General features: G+C 33.0%; 1 protein-coding gene and 1 long non-coding RNA gene across 2 annotated transcripts; both read left to right on the top strand.

Annotated features, from left to right (window-relative positions):
* The first annotated feature begins 13,710 nt into the window (after window positions 1–13,710).
* LOC122304950 (zinc finger BED domain-containing protein RICESLEEPER 2-like) lies at window positions 13,711–15,562 on the top strand. The gene is made up of 4 exons (XM_043117211.1): window positions 13,711–14,001; window positions 14,338–15,207; window positions 15,307–15,387; window positions 15,491–15,562. The coding sequence occupies exons 1-4, from the start codon at window positions 13,711–13,713 to the stop codon at window positions 15,560–15,562; spliced, it is 1,314 nt and encodes a 437-aa protein (XP_042973145.1).
* Window positions 15,563–15,591: 29 nt separating this feature from the next.
* Window positions 15,592–15,939, top strand: LOC122305528. Its single transcript, XR_006241154.1, has 2 exons — window positions 15,592–15,622; window positions 15,712–15,939. It is a non-coding gene; the product is annotated as an uncharacterized LOC122305528 (long non-coding RNA).
* Window positions 15,940–19,291: the final 3,352 nt, after the last annotated feature.

Raw genomic sequence — 19,291 nt, 5'->3', positions numbered from 1 at the left:
AAAAGAAGAAGAAAAGAAAAGAAAAGAAATCAAACTCATTTGTATATGCGACCCATGCATGCATGTGCCATACACTTGCATGCTTAATTTTAAACCCTAACCTAAAACCCCCCCTTACCCCCATCCATCGACAGCCCCTTAACCCCAAATTAACCATTAATTTGGCGTTCGTTCAATCCCTTTAAATTAATCATCAGATTTGGTCATGATTTTCCCACTCTTACAAGACATGAGACATGATATATTCCAGCCTAGTACCACTCAAACATGAATCCATGTCCTAGTGATCTCGCAAAAATTCGAACAAATTAAACCAGCGTCACATATATATCGGCCATGATCAACACAACTAGCCGGGCAATCCATGTACATAGCACCAAAAGAATGATCAAAACTAACCTGTTTTTTCAGACTGATGGATGAAGATGATCATGATCCACTAATAAATTCCACTGTCTAATCACAATATTGGTAAAGACAACAAATATTAATTAATATTGTCCCTGAACTTCCCATACGTACAAAGTATTTTTCAATCACTACTCCGTCATCTCATGAGCAAGTACATGAGAATCCTTCGATCGGCCTCTTAATTCCTCATCAAGTTTTTCTAGTTCTTGCAATATGCTTATAATTAATCACCTCTTTCATAATATTATATCCTGATGATCTCCAACCAATTATGCGGTACATCTCTGAGCAAAAAAATTACATATATATATCGGACAGCTCACATTTTGTTCTAGTGGGTCCGATCATGGCGGTGTGATGGTGGGAGTTAATTAGAGAGCTAGGATTGGGGTGGGAAATGGGGAGGATGACACAGAAGGGGGAAATCATGATAATTTACGGAAATGTCGCAAGTAAAAAATAGCATTTTTTTTTTTTTAAATTTAGTCTTACCGATTAAAGTCACTTCATTCTTCAAATACTTTTTGTCAAGTTTCTTTGTGGTGGTAGAAATCCTCGAGCAATAAATGTCTATATATTGATAATTTTTTTCATTCAAAACTATGCTAAAAGGTTTTTTATATACTTTATTAATACATTATATCAAAAAATAAATAAAAAATTACATATTAGTTCTTTTACTTCTAAACATAACCCTAATTTCTTACTTGGGTTAATACTTAGCATTGCTTTATATAGTGCATATATTCTGTTGCCCAGATGACTAACACAAGAGGCGGGGTAAATTGAGTTGTATTTAAAAAAATAACAAATATGAATCAAATATACAATATAAAATATAAATAAAATATGAAACAACAATAAATATAAAGAGTAAGAGTAAGAGAGAAGCAAACTCAGTATGTTAACGAGGTTTGGCCCCACTGCCTACGTCCTCGCTTCAAGTTACCCATTGAGAATCTCCAAATTCAGTATACAACCTTCTTCAGGTGGAGATAGAAACCTAGTACACATTTGAACAACACCGCTATAAAGGATCCGTGTAGAACACCATCTACACTTGCAATCACCTTACACGTGGTGATTCAACTATTCTCTGTGTAGAACACTTTCTACACGCACAAATGTTCTACACACTCTTTTACTAATACAAGAACTTATAGTGGGTAGGTTATCAGAAAACACTCATCAATGAGTGAAATAAGAACAATACAGTGCAAACTATATCTCTCTCAAAATGAACAATAATTAAGACTCAATACTTAGAGAAGAGAGAATGAAAGCTTTGAATGAATGTTGTATGCTCTTAATGTTGTAAATGTGAAACTCTCAAGTAATCTATTTATAGGCATATGATACTTCATATACAAATTTAAAAAGATTCACATGTCAAAGACAACATCATTCACTTTTCAAAAACTTCAAACCTAATATTTTATTTTTGGCATATGACAAAAGGAGCACACTTTACTTTTCAAAAAATTCAAACCTAATCTTTTTACTTTTTGCATATGACAAAAGGAGCACACTTTACTTTTCAATTAATATTTCAAATCTAATTTTTTTACTTTTTTTATATGACAAAAGTAGCACACTTTACTTTTCAAAATTTTCAAACAAAATCATCTACTTTTTGCATAAGTCAAAAAAAAGTATCAATCACATTTGAAAATATTCAAATAAAACATGCACATGTGAAAGATGACAATTAATCATCTTTAATATTTTCAAAGTTTAAACATTTAATCATGTAATGCACATGTGAAAGATGACAATCAATCATTTTCAAAATTTTCAAATTTAATTTTCAAAATATTCATGCACATATGGAAAATGTATTTTAATACTTTATAATAGAATATTAATTTTGAACCTTAATCCTAATTTTAAATTTTTAAGAGATTTACAACATTACTCTATGACTTTAATGTGAACTTGTTCTCTTCTTGTTCATACTTGTTTCCTTGATATGCTTGACTCCATTGTGTAGACAACTTGAACTTGAGATCCTTTATTCTTTGAATTGATTTGTTATCATCAAAATCTATATGTAGATATATAATTACATAAAACTTGAAACCTTGGGTTCAACAATCTCCCCCTTTTTGATGATGACAAATACTTGATAGAACCTGAAACCTGTATTAATACTTAAACTCCCTTTGAAAATAAGCGTTAGTTTTTCAAGGAAAAATATAAATATAATTCCAAGCATATATAACAAATTTAGCAATTCAAATAATGTTAATGTTCTAGTCTAACACTTCTCCCCCTTTTGGCATCATTAAAAAAGATTCGCAACCAGTAAATGGACTGAAGAAACCAGTGCGTTAGAAAAAATTATAGATAGTTGAAAAAATAGATCCGTCCATGACCCGACAAGTGTGGCTGGAGATTTGAAAAAATCACCTGATGTTGTTGACAAATGAGATTGAGGGCTTCGAGTTTCTAAATGTTATTTTCACCGATCAGTAAAAAAAATCACATTGTTCCTTGACTTGGATAATAGCTTGTCTTGTTCTTTATGCTATATCTATAAAATCAGTCTTAAAGTTCATCCAATCCGCATCAAATTTTCTTCTCATCTCTATAACTCATCTGCATTCCTTTAACATTTTCGCTTTAAGCCTTCAATTCTTTTCTCAATGACTCATTCTTCTAACATTTCTCTAGATCTATCCATAAGGTATTCTGCACCTCAACCTCCTGTCCTTTCTGCAGTTGCCATTGGTGTTATGTTACAGTAAGAAAATAATAATTTGGCTAATAAGTCAGATTCTGATACTATTTACGACTTGATGAGTCTGGGACTCGCTACTCTTCCTCTATTGTTGTTTTTTCCTAGCGGCTACAAGTCAAAAATCATGAAGTTGAAAAACTCAAAGAATAAATTGTTGTATTTCAACGAATTGTTCAAGTGTCTCATACAAGGGAAGGAATCATTTGGTAGAAAAATAAACAGTTGAAATCTCTATTAAATTCTTCATTCCACTTGCCAGTTCTCATGGATAAGAATGACATGATATTGTATGAAGAGAATGAGCGTTTCAAACATGAGGCTAAGAATCTCAAGTTTATGTAAAAGTATTTAAAAAATTTCTCTCTATTTTTATTAACTCTAGTCTATCTTTTAAGAGATATTCATAGCATACATCATACCTATTTCTCTTCTAATCATACATAATCTATCTTCTGGTAAAGGTTTTGTAAAAATATCTGCTAACTGATCGTGTGTGTTTGTGAACTCTAGTACTATATCGTCTTTCTGCACATGATCTTGAAGAAAATGATATCTTATTTCAATATACTTAGTTCTAGAATGTTGTATCGGGTTTTTTGAAATATTTATAGCACTTGTATTATCACATTTGATTGGAATGTAATTATACATGAGTTTAAAATCTTCAAGTTGTTGCTTCATGTAAAGAACTTGAGCACAACAACTACCCGCAGCAACATATTCTACCTCAGCAGTAGATAGTGCAACAGAATTTTATTTTTTACTAAATCAGGAAACTAGTGCATGACCTAAGAAATGACATGATCCACTAGTACTTTTTTTATCTATTTTACAACCACCATAATCAGCATATGTGTAGCTGATTAGATCGAAAGATGTGTGTTTAGGGTACTATAACCCTAAGTTAATTGTACCACTAAGATATCTAAAAATGCGCTTAACTGCAATTAAATGTGATTCTTTTAGAGATGATTGAAAGCGTGCACACAAGCACACACTAAACATAATATATGGTCTACTGGCTGTCAAATATAACAAGCTACCAATCATATCTCGATATACCTTCGAGTCAACTGACTTACCGGTTTCATCTTTATCAAGTTTAGTTAATGGGCTCATTGTTGTTCCAATTTCCTTAACACCTTCCATCCTAAACTTTTTCAGTAATTCCTTAATATATTTTGATTGATTGATGAATGTTCCACTTTTTTCTTGCTTAATTTGCAATCCGAGAAAGAATGTAAGTTCTCCCATCATGCTCATTTCAAATTCTTCCTGCATAGTCTTAGCAAAAACTTGACACATATTTTCATTAGTAGCATCGAATATTATATCATCAACATAAATATGAATCAAAAGAATATCATCATTTTCATATTTAATAAAAATAATTGTGTCAATTTTTCCTCTTGAAAACCCTTTTTCAATCAAGAAACCACTAAGTCTCTCGAACCAAGCTCTAGGAGCTTGTTTGAGTCCATATAGTACTTTTGTGAGTTTGAAAATATGATTTTCAAAACCTAAAAGTTGCTCAACATATACCTCTTTATTTATAAAACCATTTAAGAAATCACTTTTAACATCCATTTGAAAAAGTTTGAAATCTTTATAACAAACATATGCAAGTAGCATTCGAATAGTTTCTAATCTTGCGACGGGTGCATATGTCTCATCATAATCGATTCCTTCTTCTTGATTAAAACCTTGGGCTACAAGTTGAGCCTTATTTCTAATAATGACTCTGGACTCATCTTTCTTGTTTCTAAATACCCATTTTGTTCTAATAATAGTATGATTTTTGGATCTAGAAACAAGTGTCCAAATATCATTTCTTTCAAATTGATTCAACTCTTCTTATATAGCTAGAATCCAAAATTCATTTGTTTCATCAATATTTTTGGGTTCAATCTGAGATAGAAAAGCAGTATGATTACAAATATTTCTAAGAGATGATCGAGTACTTATACCTCGTGAAGGTTCTCTCAAAATTTGTTCTACTGGATGATCTTTCACAAATTTTCACTGTTTGGTTACATCTTGTATTAAATTTTGATGATCTTTCCTGATGTCTCTATGTTGGACTTCCTCTATTGTGTTCTCTTTGTTGAGATTGAGACTTTCCGTATGATGTATACCTCCTGTTTCTTCATCAATAGATTTCTTGGAGAGTAGAGAATTAGATTCATCAAATACTACATGCATAGATTCTTGTACAATCAAAGTCTTTTTATTGAATACTCTATAAATTTTACTATCAGTAGAATACTCAAAAAAGATACATTCATCAGATTTTGCATCAAACTTGCCTACATTATCCATGTCATTCAAAATAAAACATTTGCATCCAAATACATGAAAGTAACTAATGTTAGACTTTTTCTCACTCCAAAACTCATAGGGGGTTTTATTTAACTTAAACCTTAGCATAACTCTATTTATAATATAACATGCAGTACTTACCGTTTCGGCCCAAAAATAATTAGGCAAGTTGTTCTCATTGAGCATTGTTCTTGTCATCTCTTGAATAGATCTATTTTTTCTCTCTATTATCCCATTTTGTTGAGGAGTTCGAGGAGCAGAAAAATTATGCACAAAACCATTTTCATCACAAAATATTTCAATATTTTTATTAACAAACTATTTTCCCTTATCACTTCGGATACTTGAAATAGTATAACCCTTTTCATTTTGAATTATCTTGCATAACTTGGTAAAGACATTATGTGTCTCATCTTTATGAGCAAGAAAGATGACTCAAGTATATCTAGAGAAATCATCAACAATAAAAAATGCATAATATTTTCCTCCTAGACTTGCAATTCTATTTGGTTCAAAAAGATCCATGTGTATCAGTTGCAATGGTCTAATAGTGAAAATATGTTTCTTGGTTTTAAAAGAAGTTTTTGTTTGTTTACCAAATTGGCATGCATCATAAATTTTGTCTTTAAGAAAATTTGTTTTTGGTAAACCTCTCACAAGATCATTTTTTGAAAGTTTGGAAATAAGTTCTATGTTGGCATGACCTAGTCTTCTATGCCATAGCTAACTAGTTTCATTTTGAGCTGAAAAACAAATATCATCTTGTGAGGTAATTTCTTCAAAATCGATTGTATAAACATTATTATTTCTAAAAGTAATAAAACAAATATTACAATTATGATCATTCAAAATAATGCACTTATCCATTTTGAAAGTAACTGTAAATCCTTTATCACATAATTGACTTATGCTCAAAAGATTATGTTTTAGGCTTTCAACAAGTAGAACATCTTCAATTATGAGAAAAGATTCATTACCAATTTTACTTATTCCCACGATCTTCCATTTCGAGTTGTTTCTAAATGTCACGTGTCCTTCTTCTTTAGATCCAAGATCAAAGAGTTTAGTCTTGTCTCCCGTCATGTGTCTTGAACATCTACTATCTAAAAACTATTTGTTTTTATTTGTGGAGGACTTCATGCATACCTATAAAAACAATTAAAATAATTTTTCTTGGTACCCAAATTCTTTGGGTCATTTATTTATTAGTATTAGAAGAAACAAGATTTTTAGATATCCATATGGCCCTAATAGTCATTGTATGTTTTCTTCTAATAGGACAAGCATGATAATTATGACTATTTCTATTACAAAAATTGCAAATAGCATTTGGCATATATGAAGAACTTGAGTAATTATAATAGTATCATTTTTTGATAAAATTATTTTTATAAAAAAAATTTTGAATATTGGACTTTGATATAGAAGGATTATCAAAAAAGCTTTTATAATATTTGTTTTTTTGTTTTGGCATATATCCCAAGCATGCCTTGTTAAAAACACATATTTGACTACCAAGAAATTTTTCAAAAATTTTTTTTTCCATTCGTAAAGTTTTCAACAATATTTTCTAAATCAGTTTTCTTCTTCTTCAACACAAGATTTTCATCTTTCAAAACGATGCTTTCTTTTCTTAAAATATCAATTTCGTTTGTTAAAAAAGAATTTTTCTTTTTCAAAACAGTATACTTGATACCTAATTTTTCAAGTTCCTCATATACCTCTTCTAAAATATTTTACAATTTTTCATATGAAGGATCTTCAATATTATCAAGATTTGTTACCTCAATGTCATCTTTAGCCACAAGACAAAGATTTGTCGATTCTCCATTGCTTGCTTCACTATTTGAGCTACTTGAATCATCATCTCATGTAACTTTCATTGCTTTCTTGCTCTTGTTTCGATCTTTCTTTAGCAGCGAACAATTTAGCTTGATATGACCAGGCTTATTAAATTTATAACAAATTAAAGTGTCATTTTTATCTTAATCTTTCTTGGAAAACTTTTTAAACGATTTCCTCGGAGGAGTTTTATTTTTCTTTAAGAACCTCTGAATTCTTCTTGTTAATTATCATCGCAACTTCTTCATCTTTGTCGTCATTTTCCTCATCTTCATCACTTTCACTTTCATGAGGAATAGCTTTAAGTGTCAAGTTCTTCTTTGACTTTCCTTCTTCTTCTCCTCTTTTCAATGTGTACTCATGAGTGATAAGTGACTCGATGAATTCATTCACTTCGAACTTCTTAAGGTCTCTACCTTCAAGAATCGCTGTCACTTTTGATCCCCAGCGTTTTGGTAGAGAGTTGAGAATTTTTCTTACTATCTCCACCTTGGAATAAACTTTGCCAAGAGCTATCAAACTGTTTATGATATTAGTAAAACGAGTGTGCATACTAGAAATAGATTCATCATCATTCATCTTAAATATTTCATATTCATGAGTAAAAATATATATTTTTGATTCATTGACTTGCGAAGTTCCTTCATAAGTAACTTTTAAGTTATCCCAAATTTCTTTTGCCGTAGCGCAAGTTATTATTCTATTAAATTCATTTCCATTAAGAGTATTAAATAATAAATTCATAACAGTTAAATTCAAAGTATAAAGTCTATCGTCTTCACGATTAAACTCTTCTTCTTCCTTTTTGACTTTTACTCAATCAACCATTTTTTTTGGAATATAAGGTCCATTTACAATGCATTTTCAGATTTCTCGACTTTGAGCATGAAGGAATATTCTCATTCTAACTTTCTAGAATGAGTAATTGTCTCTACAAAAGAGTGGAGGCTGACTGTTAAATTGACCTTCACCAAATGAAACTGCAATATTAGCCATAAGATCTTAACTTAAAAGATAGTTAATCTTATAACAGAGCCTTTGCTCTGATACCAATTGTTGCCCAGATGACTAACACAAGATGGAGGTAAATTGAGTTGTATTTAAGAAAATAACAATTATGAATCAAATATACAATATAAAATATAAACAAAATATGAAACAACAATAAATATAAAGAATAAGGGTAAGAGAGAAACAAACTCAGTATATTAACAGGTTCGGCCCCACTGCCTACGTCCTCGCCTCAAGCTACCCCTTGAGAATCTCCAAATTCACTATTCAACCTCCTTCAGGTGTAAATAGAAACCTATTATACCTTTGAATAACACCGCTACAAAGAATCCGTGTAGAACACCCTCTACACTTGCAATCACCTCACATGCGATTATTCAACTATTCCCTATATATAACACTTTCTACATACACAAATGTTATACACACATTTTTACTGATACAAGAACTGATAATGGGTAGATTATCAGAAAACACTCCTCAATGAGTGAAATAAGAACAATACAGCGCAAATTATATCTCTCTCAAAATGAACAAGAATTAAGACTCAATGCTTACAGAAGAGAGAATAAAAGCTTTGAATGAATGTTGTATGCTCTTGATGTTGTAAATGTGAAGCTCTCAAGTGATCTATTTATAGGCATATGAGACTTCATATACAAATTTAAAAAGATTCACATGTCAAAGACAACATCATTCACTTTTCAAAAATTTCAAACCTAATCGTTTACTTTTGACATATGACAAAAATAGCACACTTTACTTTTCAAAAAATTCAAACCTAATCTTTTTACTTTTTACATATGATAAAAGGAGCACAGTTTACTTTTCAAATATTTCAAACCTAATCTTTTTACTTTTTGTATATGATAAAAGGAGCACACTTTACTTTTCAAATTTTTCAAACAAAATCATTTACCTTTTGCATAAGTAAAAAAAAATCAATCACTTTTAAAAATATTCAAATAAAACATGCACATGTGAAAGATGACAATCAATCATCTTTAATATTTTCAAAGTTCAAACCTTTAATCATGTAATGCACATGTGAAAGATGACAATCAATCATCTTTAAAAATTTTTAAATTTAATTTTCAAAATATTCATGCACATGTGAAAAATCTATTTTAATGTTTTATGATAAAAATATTAATTTTGAACCTTAATCCTAATTTTAAATTTTTAAGAGATTTACAGTACTCTATAACTTTAATGTGAACTTGTTCCCTTCTTGCTCATACTTGTTTTCTTGATGTGCTTGACTCTATTGTATAGACAACTTGAGTTTGAAACTCATTTATTCTTTGAATTCATTTGTTATCATCAAAATCTATGTGTAGATATATAATTACACAAAACTTGAAACATTGGGTTCAACATATTCCGTGATTCTTCTACGAAATCCTTTTAACACATAAGTTGTAGAATTTTTAGCTTCACTTCTAAACAAATTAAAGGCATAACAAGTTCTTTGATAATCTTAATTAAAATGTGATTATAAACGTGCGTGGCATATGTGTGCGTGTCCACATAATGCCATGCACGTTTGGCGGGCTTGATCCTATCAAAAAACTCATTTAGTTTTGAATCAACTTGGAAGGGATTAAAACCCCCCAGACCAGTGGGCCGAGCCCAATGGGAAATAAGAGGCCCATCCCGCTTCCAAGAGATCCATTTGACCCGGCCAAGACACCCACAAGTTGGTAAAAATGGAGATTGAGGAAAAATTGGCATGGAAAAATGATGAAGTACCGACAGAATTGATAATAGTTGACACACATTGACATGTCCAACACCTCAGGCACTCATGAGTTGCGGTTGTTGAAAGGCATACATGAGAAGCAACCGCCATCCGTGCTGATAAAGTGTTAGAAATGTATAATTAAGTTGTTTAAGTGAGTGACTTATTTCATCAAATAAGAGTTGAGCATTTAACTATGCACCAAATTCTAATACTGGATTCCAAATTAATTGATGCCAATATTTTGCACACAAAAGTTTTATATTTTCCCTTAAAATAATAAACACTTATATTATGCATATTGGTTGTATGGCATTTTTGAAAAGTAAGAGGAAAAGCCTCATACGGCATGGAGAGACTTGTTTCATTTCCTTCAGCCAACATTTTTTTAGGGAATAAAGAAGCAAGGCATTTTTGAAAAGAAAGAGGAAAAGCCTCAACAACTAAGTTAGAGGCTATGGAGAAAGAATGGGACGTGAACCAAGCTAGGGGAGGATGTCAGTTATGGGGTGAGTAGATTCCAAGGGACATGGGCGACATGAAATGCAGAGCATGCACGCACTTGAGGGAGTGGAGAGGCAAAGCGCGCGAGACTGGGCAAGGAGATACATACAAAAAATTACACTTGAATTGTTTTTGGGGTGCCTGGGGCGATAAGGAGAGGATGTTTTTGCAGTAGCTTGGTTTCGGTGCTGGGCATTCCCTCTATGAACAATGGTTTTACTTGTTTTCATTTTTACTTCTAAAAAGATAATGCATAGCTAATTTTGGTTGCTTGGATTGCAAGATGAGGCTTGATTTGTTTGGGTTTTAGGTTAATGAAATTGTTGTTGATTTAAACGTTGTTTTTACTTTGTTGCTAGTCTTAAATCGATTTAAAATTAGATAGCAGCTCTTATTCTTGCTTTGTTGTAGACGTAAGGCACAACAAAGGTTTGAAAACTTATCAAGACTCCTTTTGGGTAAATTTTATTATGTGTTCAGCTGGAAATGCAGTGAATATTTTAGAGAAATAGTGCAAATTTGAACATCAACTCTCCATCTTCCGATTATCAATTCATTAATTGAATTGATAGTTGAGAAAATTAACTATGAACTGAATCAAAAAGAGACCCATCTGCAACTCAAGTGTTTGATAAATTGCTTCTTAGATAGAAAACTTAAGTATTTTTTGACTTCATTTTTGTTGCACTTAATTTCATACTTTGTTTATCTTATTTTCAAGATTCTTCACATGTTAAGTAGTAGGAATGGACTTGATATTTCATCACTTACTTTTGGACTCAAATGTGGATATACTTATAGCTTGCTTTTGTAATTAGATTACATAAATCCTTACATATACTTTGTTTTTACATAATCATAAAAAGTTCAAAAAGAATTCACACAACACCCCCTTCCCTTTCTTTATGCATAAATCATAAGACTTTACATAGCATTTCAAGATTGTTTTAATACTCTTTTGTCTATGTGGAATACGATCATGGATTTATCCTTGATACAACTTGGCACTTCTATACTTTTCTCCGATTAAATGCTTCGGGTGGCCAAAGTATGAAAGTGATGGGACTACCCTCTGACAACACATGCGAGTTGCTCTCCCCACATCTCATATAAAAGCTGGCTACAAGGTAAATTCGGACTTACACTAAAATTCTATTGGCAACACCATTAAAGAAAATTGACTTAGGCATCAAAGGGCCTCCAGACCACCCCCAAGCCTTCTTTGAATTTGTGTTTGTGCAGGTGAGAGAGCCAACCCCCCCCCCCCAAGTTGTCTGAGGAGACCTGGCTATGCGTGCGAAACACATCCAAAACACAACTAAAACTATATAATTGTCCGTCTTAAATATTTTCTATAATTGAGAGAGAGAGAGAGAGAGAGAGAGAGAGAGAGAGAGAGAGAGAGAGAGAGTATGTAAACTCCACAAAAGATAACATTATCCGAATGTAGGCCTCAACATGAAATACTATGAGATTTGTATGTTGTTTATCAACTTTATCCCTCTCGATCCCTTGATTTGAACAAAAATATTTAGGATAGATCAGACAGATGACACTTTCAGATGCTAAAAGCTTATGGCAACTAAGAGTTCGTGCCCGCCAAAATAGATTGAAGTTGAGAAAATCTTTAAACCGGTGCTTCCTATAATGTCTATTTATCAAAACTCAATAATAAAGTGACACGTAAGAGTTGCAACCTACAAGAACGAAGCCGCGTTGCAGGGGATCCTTCTGTTTTGCCCCCCATCTCTCCTGTTTTGCAACTCTCTCTCCCATACCCCATCTCTCCTTCGGGCTACAGAGACGAAAATCATCCCCTAACCTAGGGGTGGCAATATGTGACACGACCCGTTAACCCAACACGAACACGACACGATAAAAGCGGGTTAGGGTTTAGCTTTAACAGGTTCGGGTCAAAACGGGTTGACCCGTTAAGACACGATTACTTAACAGGTCACTAACGGGTCAACCCGTTATGACTCGTTAAGAAAAAGAAATTTACTTTTATACCCTCCATGGACCATACCTAAAGGCTAAAATTGAAAATAAAAAAATAAAAAGTTAACCCTAAATCTAATACCCATCCGCCGCCCCCCCCTTCCAGTTTGAGTTTTGATTTTCAATTTTCCTTCTCTGAGTCAATTTTCCATCCTCCAGGCCGCCGCTCCAGCCAGCTCCACGGTGTCTTCGCATGCTGTCAGAGCTTCCTGCTGCTGCCTCCCGAGTCCCCTACTGCTGCCTCCCGAGTCCCCTGCTATAGCCTACCGAGTGCGTAGCTGCTGCCTCCCGAGTCCCCTGCTGTAGCCTACCGAGTCCGCAGCTGCTGCCTCCCGAGTCCGCTGCTGCTGCCTCCCGAGTCCGTTGCTGCTGCCTCCCGAGTCCCCTGATGTAGCCTACCGAGTCCCCTGCTGTAGCCTCCCGAGTCCCCTGCTGCTACCTCCCGAGTCGGCGAGTCCCCTGCTACTGCTAACCCCTGTCTCGGCGTCACCCATCAGCTAACAGCTAACCCCTGTCTCGGCCAGACCAACGCCTCATCGAACACGGCCCGACACCCATCAGCCGTCGCCCACTGTAAGTGAATACGTTCTGATTAAACTAAGCTTAGCTACAACATCTCTCATATTCCTCTGTTTTTCTGGTTGTTTAACAGAACATTTACGTATCCCTTAAACATGATTATGATGATAATCATGATGTCTGTTTACAAATCTAACCTATTACGTACGTACATATATCATTGGAACCAAATCCAGCTACGCACCTCTCTCACATGTTTTTATTAAGAGCATTTACGAATCCCTTAAGAGCATTTATGTTAAGAGCATTTACGTATCCCATAAGGTGCATTAATGAATGATATGCAAGCCATATAATGCAAGCCATATAATGTATTATATTTTGCCTAGCGTTAGGATTTGGTTGCTGACATTGCATGTTTTTGAGGGATATTTGTTATGGTTATGGGTTATCATTATCATCTCTATTCTTAATTGGGCTTGTTGTTTGCTGTTGTCAGATGAGTGAGGTAGAAGAACAAAATGAAGATTTTGTTGATTTAGACCCGTTGGACTCAGAAAGTTTTCAAAATGAGGAGGCTAAAGGAAAATGAAGGAGACGGTCAAACGTGTGGAGTTTTTTTGAAATGGTTCCTAATTCTGAGCAAAAGGATGGCAAGCCACGAGCTAGGTGCAAGTTGTGTGGAGTCACTTATATGGCTACGAGCAAATATGGAATCGGAAATATGAAGCGTCACATTGACACATGCCCCAGGAGAAGTTCACGAGATATTGGTCAGTGTTTGTTATCACAAAATAGTGGATCCGGATCTGTCTCAATAAGTAATCTTAAATTTGATACTAATGAATATAGAGAATTGTTGATAGCAGCTATTGTGAAGCATGAACTGCCTTTTCGATTTGTTGAATATTTGGGGGTAAGATATTTATTACAATATTTGCGACCAGATGTGCCAATTATTTCTAGGAATACTGCCAAGGCTGATTTGGTTAAGATGTATCATCGAGAAAAAAAAAAAAAAAAATTAGATGTTTCTTAAATGATTCTCCTGGTAGAATTAGTTTGACATCTGACTTGTGGACTTCTATAACCACTGATGGTTATATATGCATTACAGCACATTTTTTGGATAAGAAATGGGTTTTACAGAAAAGGGTTTTGAAACTTTTCTTTTATGCCACCACCACATGATGGCATCTCTTTGTCTGAAAAAATTTATAACTTGCTATGTGAGTGGGGAATTCAACACAAGATTTTTGTATTAACTTTGGACAATGCATCTTCTAATGATGTTTCAGTAGAATTGTTAAGAACTCAGTTGAACATTAAGAAAGCTCTTGTTTGTGATTGTGAGTTCTTTCATCTTCGTTGTTGTGCACATATTCTTAATTTGGTAGTACAAGATGGGTTGAAAGAGATTGATCATGCTATTCAAAAAGTTCGTGAAAGTATCAAGTATGTTAAAGGATCACAAACAAGGAAAGTAAAATTTTTAGATTCAACAAATCAAATGTCTTTGGATAGCAAGAAAGGGTTGAGACAGGATGTCCCCACTAGATGGAATTCTACTTATCTTATGCTTGAGAGTGTTATTTTCTATCGTCGTGCCTTTAGCCATTTGGAGTTGACTAATTCCAATTTTAAGCATTGTCCATCAAATTCTAAGTGGGAAAAAGTGGAGAAGATTAAAGGTTTATTGAGTGTTTTTTATGAAGCCACTTGTGACTTTTCTGGGACGAAATACCCTACAGCCAATCTCTACTTTCCAGCTGTGTTTTTGATTTATTTTAGATTAAAGCGGCACTCTGAGGGTGAAGATGACTATTTGAAGAGAATGTCTTGCCAAATGCTTACTAAGTTTGAGAAATATTGGTCTGAGTTTAATGTGTTGTTGGTTATAGCAGTTATATTGGATCCTCGATACAAGCTTCATTTTGTTGATTTTTCTTATACAAAGCTTTATGGAGATTGTTCTATTGAGTTTATGAATGTTCGAACCAAGATGGCATCTCTTTTCATGGAATATGCTTCTTCTAGTGTTCCCACATGTTCTACCATGACTTCTGAAAGTAATGTTAGTGGAGCGGAAAGTGAGTCTTCAGTTAATAAACAAGTATTTCAGGTAATATCAAATAATATTTTTTGTTTAATAATTTATATTATATTGTTGTTTTATATCACATATCATTAAGAAATATTTTTATTTATTTTTTGTGTACAGGAATTTGATTCATTTAGACATGATGATCTTAGTGCCCATTTGCACAAAAGTCAATTGGATCTTTACTTGGATGAACCTAGGGTAGATAGAAATGCAAAGATTGACATTCTTTCCTTTTGGAAAGGAAATGAATTTCGTTATCCTGATCTTGCTTGTATGGCTCGTGACATTTTGACTGTTCCAGTTTCTACAGTTGCTTCTGAATCTACTTTTAGTGTTGGTGGACGTATCATTGATCAGTTTAGGAGTGCACTAAAGTCAGATATTGTTGAAGCATTAGTCTGCACAAGAGATTGGTTATATGGCGATGAGCAAGGTAATGTGTGTTTTAATTTTATTGAATAAATGATTTTAATTTTTCAATACAATAATATAAAACTTTACTGATGCTTTTTTTTTTAATAGAATCACAAGAAGTTAAATTGGACGAGTTAACTGAAGATGTAATGGAGTTGGAGATCAACAAGGGCAAAGAGGATGCTTCAAATTATTGATTTGTTTATATCCGTGTTTTCATCATGTTTGAGAAATGATACATTTAATATGTTTATAATGTGTGTTTTGTTTATTATATTTGGGATGTAATTTTAATATTATTACAATGTGTGTGGAATGTGGATCATATTTGTGTATTGTATTTGGTAATTGATAATTTGGTACTGGATAATTATTGTTAGTTTATCAATCACCTCATTAATGTAAACGGGTTGAAATGGATTGGATCGTGTCGTGTCGTGTCGTGTCGTGTCGTGTCGTGTTAATTTAATTTATTTTTGTTAACGGGTCGTGTCATGTCGTATCGTATCATGTCAATTTAATTTATATTCACTAACGGGTCATGTCGTGTTAACCCGTTATCTTAACGTGTCGTGTTCGTGTTGGAGATTTTGACACGAAATCCTTAACGGGTCGTGTTCGTGTTGACCCATTAACTATAATGTACATGCCTCGACACGACACGAACACGACCCGTTGACACGATTTGCCACCCCTACCCTAACCTCTCTCTCACTCCCATTCACAAACAAAAACCATAACCATGATAACATAACACTGGTTCACGTCGATTCCCACGGGTGAGTTATTTTCTATAATGGTATAGGGTTTCTGGTTTTTGGATTTTCTAATCCCTAATTCGTAATGTTTCAGGATTATTGTTTCATAGTTTGTTCCAGAATATTTGGCTTCGATTTCCAACAGTTTGCCCAACGACGAAACGACAAAGCCACAGTGAAAATCATGATAAAATCTGTCGACACAACCTCATTTGAAAATCTGTGTTCTAGCTGTAATCAAGAATGAAAATATGTTTGTGTGTATTCTATTTTCAATGAATGTTGTTTTCAATGAATGTTGAATAAAAATTAGAAAAAATTCATTCTATAAATGCTATAGCAGCATAAAAATTAGAAAAAAAAATTTATTCATCCTTGTCAATCTGGAGTGCATTCCAAGTTTCAGATGATACTTTGTATGACTTTTGTTTGAACCATATTATGCTCATTCTTCGTATGACCTTGTTTGAACTATATCATGTGTAACAGCCCGCTAGATATTCAATTGTGAAATTTTTATTGATTTTAGGAATCTTGTAAAGACCCCATAAGTTTTCACGAATTTATTAATCATATAGGTTTTAGTCTAACTACATAATTAGTGTTATTACTCACTATGGTATCAGAAGTATGTTTTTAATTATTGAAAATAGTTAGAAGTATCAAAATGTATTATGGTTTGTGCCATTAGACTCGGTGGGTTATTTAAGGTCTTATGGCGCAATAACTCTTTTTCATATTTTTGGACAAAACATCTGTTCAAAACTGTGGATATTATTGGATAAAAATATCTTAAGCTGATTTTGTGGATATTATTAGATAAAAATATCTTGAACTGATTTTTGTGAATATGATTGGATAAAAATATCTTGAACTTATTTTTGTGGATATTATTGGATAAGAATATCTTAAACTAATTTTCGTGGATATTATTAGGTAAAAATATCTTGAGCTGATTTTTGTGGATATTATTGGATAAAAATATCTTAAACTGATTTTTGTTAATATTATTGGGTAAAAATATCTTGAGCTGATTTTTGTAGATATTATTAGGTAAGAAAAACCTACACTCAACCCTCACTTCAGCCTCACCCTCTTCCATATCTTGTGCATAAATGTCTCCAGTCCACTCCCCATGAAATCATCTTTCTTTACACCTTTCATTAAAAGAACACCAAACACTCTCTCAGACAGTTTTTAGGTATTCTTTTGCACGTCCATTTCAAAGTTTTTGTAAGTGTTTTATCATAAAATCTCCTTCATACAAGTTGTTTCTTTTTTAGTCTAGTTTATGTTGATATCTTATTTGTTCCATTTGTAGATCATTTGGTCAGTCAAATATTGTTTAAACTCTAGAAAAGTCATTCTAGGAGATAAACTGGAGAATATGTTGTATTTTGGAGTTTTTGACCAAGCTAATAGATAGATCTTGGTCCAAAATTTTTATGGAGTATTGTTAATATATGTATATGATTATTGGTTGAGGATTTGTTATATGATTAAAGGTTTTGATGAAATATTTTCTTAGATCTAGACACTTAGAAACTGGAAGAGAAAAAACAGTTTCTATTTTGAGAAAGTTTAAATCTTTGGTAGTTTAAACCTATTTCAATGGCTTTGATAATTTTATTAGAAGATCTTAAGCCTCTTATATACATATTAGAATATTATTTTGAAAATATTTGATGTTAGTTTCAAAAATATGAAATATTATGCAAAAAGATGTTCGGATAGGCCCAAGTGTGGATGTTCTTGGCTCAATTTATGTTTTGGTTAATGTTTAACCATGTGATCTTGAATTAGAAGCTTATATATGTTTTAGGACATCCTTTTAAATCATGTGATGGTTTGGTTTGAAGATCACATCTTTATAAGTCATAGATCAAAAGGTTAATCAAAACAAGTTAGAAACAAAAATCAATGGAAATAGCATATGGGAATTTCAGCCCTATGGAGTTTTAACAATTGTGATTAGTTTTAAATTTTTCTAAATTGATATTTGAGTTTAGGATAACATTTATATGCCTCATGTAAATTTTGGTGACTTTGGGAGTTAGCATGCAAAATCCTTAAGTTATGGGTAAAACGGTCATTTTCCTACATGTAGAGGGTAAAATGCATACACTACGTGAGACACAACAATTGTGACACGTAGAATACATGGAGCTACAACAACTGTGGAGTATGTATTTAAGCAGTTAAAGAATAAGTTTAGTTCACGTTTCAATTTAAGTTATGTCAATTATGCAATGATACGTCAAGTTATGCTTTAATTACTTATGTATGAGGTCACAGCAATTGTGACGCATACACTACGTGAGACACAGCAATTGCGACACGTAGAATACATGGAGCCACAACAACTGTGGAATATGTATTTAAGCAATTAAAAAATAAGTTTCAGGCACACGAAGAATGGGGTCACAGCAATTGTGACGCATACACTACGTGAGACACAGCAATTGTGACACGTAGAATACATGGGGCCACAACAACTGTGGAGTATGTATTTAAGCAGTTAAAGAATAAGTTTCAGATCACATTCAAGTTAAGTCAAGTTTCAGAGCAAGTTCATGTTAAGTCAAGTTTCAGATCAAGTTCATGTCAAGTCAAGTTCAATTCACGTTTCAATTTAAATTATGTCAGTTATGTTATGTTGAACATCAAGTTATGCTTTAATTACTTATGAAATTAATTATGCATTCATACTTTTACTGTCATCCATGCATCATTAGCCTATGTGGAAGTTTTTTATTAACTTACTGAGATTTGTAATCAAATCTCACTTTAGTACTCCCAACTACCATTCCCCTCGAATGGTAGATCTTGTTACAGGACCTAAAGGAGAATCAGGAGCTGACCAATTAGACACAGTTGACTGAGCGACAGTGCGACGTCAATGTTAATATAGTAGTTAATGTAAATTGTTA

This window comes from Carya illinoinensis, chromosome 3, assembly GCF_018687715.1.
Source record: "Carya illinoinensis cultivar Pawnee chromosome 3, C.illinoinensisPawnee_v1, whole genome shotgun sequence".
NCBI classification, from domain to species: domain Eukaryota; kingdom Viridiplantae; phylum Streptophyta; class Magnoliopsida; order Fagales; family Juglandaceae; genus Carya; species Carya illinoinensis.
The sequence above is the reverse complement of the archived record's forward strand: the minus strand, read 5'-3'. Positions and strand labels throughout refer to the sequence as shown.